Source organism: Artemia franciscana, chromosome 12 (genome assembly GCF_032884065.1).
Source record: "Artemia franciscana chromosome 12, ASM3288406v1, whole genome shotgun sequence".
Classification (NCBI taxonomy): domain Eukaryota; kingdom Metazoa; phylum Arthropoda; class Branchiopoda; order Anostraca; family Artemiidae; genus Artemia; species Artemia franciscana.
Window position 1 is genome coordinate 37,949,588 of NC_088874.1, and position 4,168 is coordinate 37,953,755.

The 4,168-nt window shown below is 35.2% G+C and overlaps 1 protein-coding gene across 5 annotated transcripts in view; it reads right to left on the reverse strand.

Moving 5' to 3' along the window:
• Positions 1-626: 626 nt before the first annotated feature.
• The window catches only part of LOC136034082 (two pore potassium channel protein sup-9-like), a 212,877-nt gene continuing 209,335 nt past the window's right edge, over positions 627-4,168 (reverse strand). For all 5 annotated transcript variants that reach the window (XM_065715205.1, XM_065715206.1, XM_065715204.1 and 2 more), the window contains one exon: positions 627-1,608. In XM_065715205.1, coding sequence (XP_065571277.1) covers positions 935-1,608 — 674 coding nt within the window. In that variant the 3' untranslated portion in view covers positions 627-934. The remainder of the gene's footprint in view (positions 1,609-4,168) is intronic.

A 4,168-nucleotide genomic window follows, 5' to 3' on the forward strand; every position in this document is an offset into this window, starting at 1 on the left:
GCTGTAAGGAAAGTGTGGTTAAATCGTCCTTTTTATGGTTATAATGAAAAAAAAGTTGCGATGGATAGGGCATATTCTGCGGATGAAGGATAATAGATTGCCGAATATTGTCCTTTTCTGCCAACCGTCTAGGGCTGAACAGAATGCATGTCATCCTCGTTTGGGATGGGAGGATGCCATTAAGAAACATTTAAAGGAACTGGGAAGTTCCTTGGACGGTGTAAAGAGGGAGGCTTTGACTAGATTGGGATGGAGGAGGAGCGTGCCTAGCTGTCTCGGCCTCAGTTGGCTTGATGCTGTGATGAATTGTTGGTAGCAGTATTAGTAGTATTATTTCAGAATCCAAATTTGTTATATGAGCTTTAGTTCAAATCCTATTCCGCAAGACCCAGCATGATGATTTTGACGGAAGATTTATTCCCTTCTTCGCTTTAGTTCATAGGAATTTGATGTGTTAAATTATAAAATCTTTTACACTTTTAATTTTTTACTTTTTCTTTTTACTTTTTCATATTTGAAACCTTTAGTAAGAGAAAGGATTTCTTAAGAGTAATATTTAGAGAAATAACTTTTTAATTAAGAGTATCCAGTAATTAAAGCCTAAAGCAGTTAAATAGTAGCCCAACTGTGGTTACTGCGTATATTTACAAAGAGATGTTAATATTGCAAAGGTTTACATAGTAATTTCAACTCCAGGCGCCTGCGTCAAACCATCGTCAAAAGTGACCACTTTCCTTGAGCAATTTGGAAGTGTATTGCATCTTTTATAATTTAAATGCTTCATTTCAAACTCACTCACAACTTCACCAGCACATAAAACTGACGATACACTTTTATTATGTGCATTTTTTTCACAAGACGAATAATCATTATAGCAATTGGTTGAGGTGTGGCCTGAGACTGCATTCAGGCGACTCTCAGGCCACTCTCCATGTCACGTGATTTCGGATAACGGGCTTCCATTTTCTTTACAGGAAGTGGTGTTTCTCATTTTAAGTACATAAGGTGCAGCACGCTCTTGAAGTGCTGCAAAACACGTAGCCATAAAAGCCATTCCAATAATTATATATAAGTAAAAAAGCACTAGGCTTAGTGTTTTCGTTTCCTGCAGGTTACCTTCATTTAACCTTGTTCCAGGAATTAAAGTTCCAAAACCAACTGTTGCTAATAGATTGAAACATAAACAAATGCTGTCAACGACGTCCCAGTTTTCAATGCTAGCAAATAAAAAACCACCGAACACTATATATCCAGCAACAAGTAAAAAACAAGCACTAATTGGCACATAAACAACCTCAGGCGTTGACGAATTAGTGGGATATTTTTGAGACGATAAATCGTTCTTTACATCTGTTAAAAAGCATGTATCTTGTAATGAAGGTGGATATGAGTAGTTGTTTGAAACTGAATTTGTGGAAGCTCTCTTTAATCTATTGCGATCGCGTTGTCGCGGAAACAGGCATAATTTGCGACGAACTTCCCGTAGCACAGAAGCAAATGATTCTCCAATGGATGATAAGTAGAGTAAAAACAATGGAATTCCAACAGCTGCGTAACAAGTTGTAAATATCTTCCCAGCTATGGTTTTAGGTGTCAGGTATCCGTACCCTAAAATAGAATCTAATCAGTACACTATTAAACAGTTACAACTATATGGGACTGTAGATAATAATTGCCACTAAGCATGGCACCCAGTCGAGTGGTTAGCGCGCTAGTATTGAAATACTTAGTCCGTGAGAACAGGGGTTCGAGTCCTAGTGTAACTGTTTTTTTTTGGTTTGGAACGTGGATCGGGGGCATGACTTTTTAAGCTCAGCCAGAGTCGACTCAGCTCTAAATGGGTGGTTGGAAAATTCTGGGAAAGATAAGCTTGAAGAGCGTGCAAAAGAAAAGGATGCCCTCCCCTTATTGCTCTTCCTGTCTGAAGGACCATAAAACGGAGATCGGAACCAACAGTAGGGGCTGAAAAGTCCAATACTGTATTCTTTACCTTTTCCTTACTTAGTATTACAATATCGAAGGCAGTTATAGTCCAACGTTTGGTGTTAAATGTTAACCTTTAGTAAAGGCGAGGTAGCTAATAATATTGCTTAGCCCCAAACTTGACATTAGAAACTATTGTAAGCCCATATTGTAAATGAAAAGTTTTTAATAGTTTATTCAACTTTTATGCTCTAGGCCGATCCAAAAGTAGGTATTTTGGCCTTTTGTATTAATGCTTTGTAATATTTTACAAATGAAAGCACTGGCAATTTATTCGGCTTTTGAACTAAAGTTCTATTTAATGTAGTTGATGAAGTAGCACAATAATTAAAAGAGACAATTTCCGATATTTCCATGTTTCATTTTTTTTCACATTTCACGTTCACGTTTTTTCCAGATCGTCTTTCGTTTGCAAACAGCAGAACTTTACCTGTAGAAATTTTTTAAATATTTGTTATGGATGGACTTGGAATGTGATGACTGATAATGACCGAAAGACCTTCACTTGGTGAGCAAAGACATAGACTTTACATGATGAAAAGGCCTTTAAAGGCAGAAAAAAGGCTATTTAATGTGTAGGCATTCTGATTTCAATAGAGTTGTAGCCAAAACATATTAAAAGAGGGTAATACTCATGGAACAAAATTGAAAGTTACAAATACACAAAATAAAACCGGAAACACAAAAAACTAATTCATGCATATCTTGCTTTACTTGTTTCAAAGTGCATATTCCAAAAATTCTAGGAGACACTATCTACCATCAACGAAAAAATAAAACTAAATTATGTATATCTTGCTTTGAACATTTCAAAGTGTATATTGAAAAAATTCAAGGAGACAGTGATTACCATCAACTTCCATTGAATCAGTTTTAAGTTTTAGCGAATACTATCCGTGTTGTATTCTAGAAAGATTTTAGTAACGAGCTTACTCTCGTAATTTTGTCTAGACAAAATGTAAATATTGAAATTCTATATATTATTATTATTATCTTCATAAACGAGCGTAATATCAAAAGTGATAAGAAGTGAGAATCGACAACCTGAATCATAAATTGCGACAACACCACTACCGGCAGCTAAAGCAAAGATCATTGCTAAATTTACTGAAGTAATCAAAATCCAAAAACGTGTCAAAAATGAAAATGAAGAGCAAAGACACGGGTGGTTAGAAGATATGTCAAAACCACAGTTAGAGGGTGTAAAAAATAGAAATTAAGATCAAAGACACACGCCGTTAGAACACGTGTGACATTCGAGCATGTGAGCGAGTCGAAAATGAAAATAAAGAGCAAAAACACACGCTGTTAGAAAACACGTGACACCCAGCATATGAGAGAGTCAAAAATAAAAATGAGGAGCGAAGACACACGCAGTTATACACATGTGACGAACAAACAAGACAGCGAATCAATAAAAATCAACCTGGACAGCGAGAATCAAAACCTGTCAAAATTAAAAATGATAGCGATGATGATTGGGTTTGGGATTTTTACATGGATAAGTTTATGAATGCCTACCATATCTTTGATAAAAAACAAAAATGGTTCGGTGATATGCATCTCATAATGACGAAAAACAAGCCGAGAAAAAACGAACCAAACAAATTGAAAATGATAGCGATGATAATTGGGTTTTTTACTTTGACATGGATAAGGTCATTAATGCCTATCATACATTAGAAAATCAAAAATCTGGACTAGATAAACTGTCGGAAAACAAAGAAATTTTTGTCCCACCACCTGAACAGTTAAAAGAAACAAAGTTTGGCAATATGTCTTTCATGATGACAAAAGACAAGCCGATGCAAAAGAAGATTTTTTTTTTCGCACCACCTGAATAATTAAAAGAAACAAAGGTGGTCATCAATGCCTACCATACCTTTGAAAATCAAAAGCCTGGACTAGATAAATCGCTGGAACAAAAAAAAGTTTTTGTCCCACCACATGAACAATTAAAAGACACAAAGGTTTGTGATATGTCTTTCATGACAAAAGATAAGCCTAGCCAAAAGAAGAAGTTTTTGTCTCGGCACCTGAACAGTTAAAAGAAACAAAGGATCTGCGATTTGACTTTCATAATGTCAAAAGACAAGACGAGGTAAAACTTAAGGGTCAATATTTATATATATATATATATATATATATATATATATATATATATATATATATATATATATATATA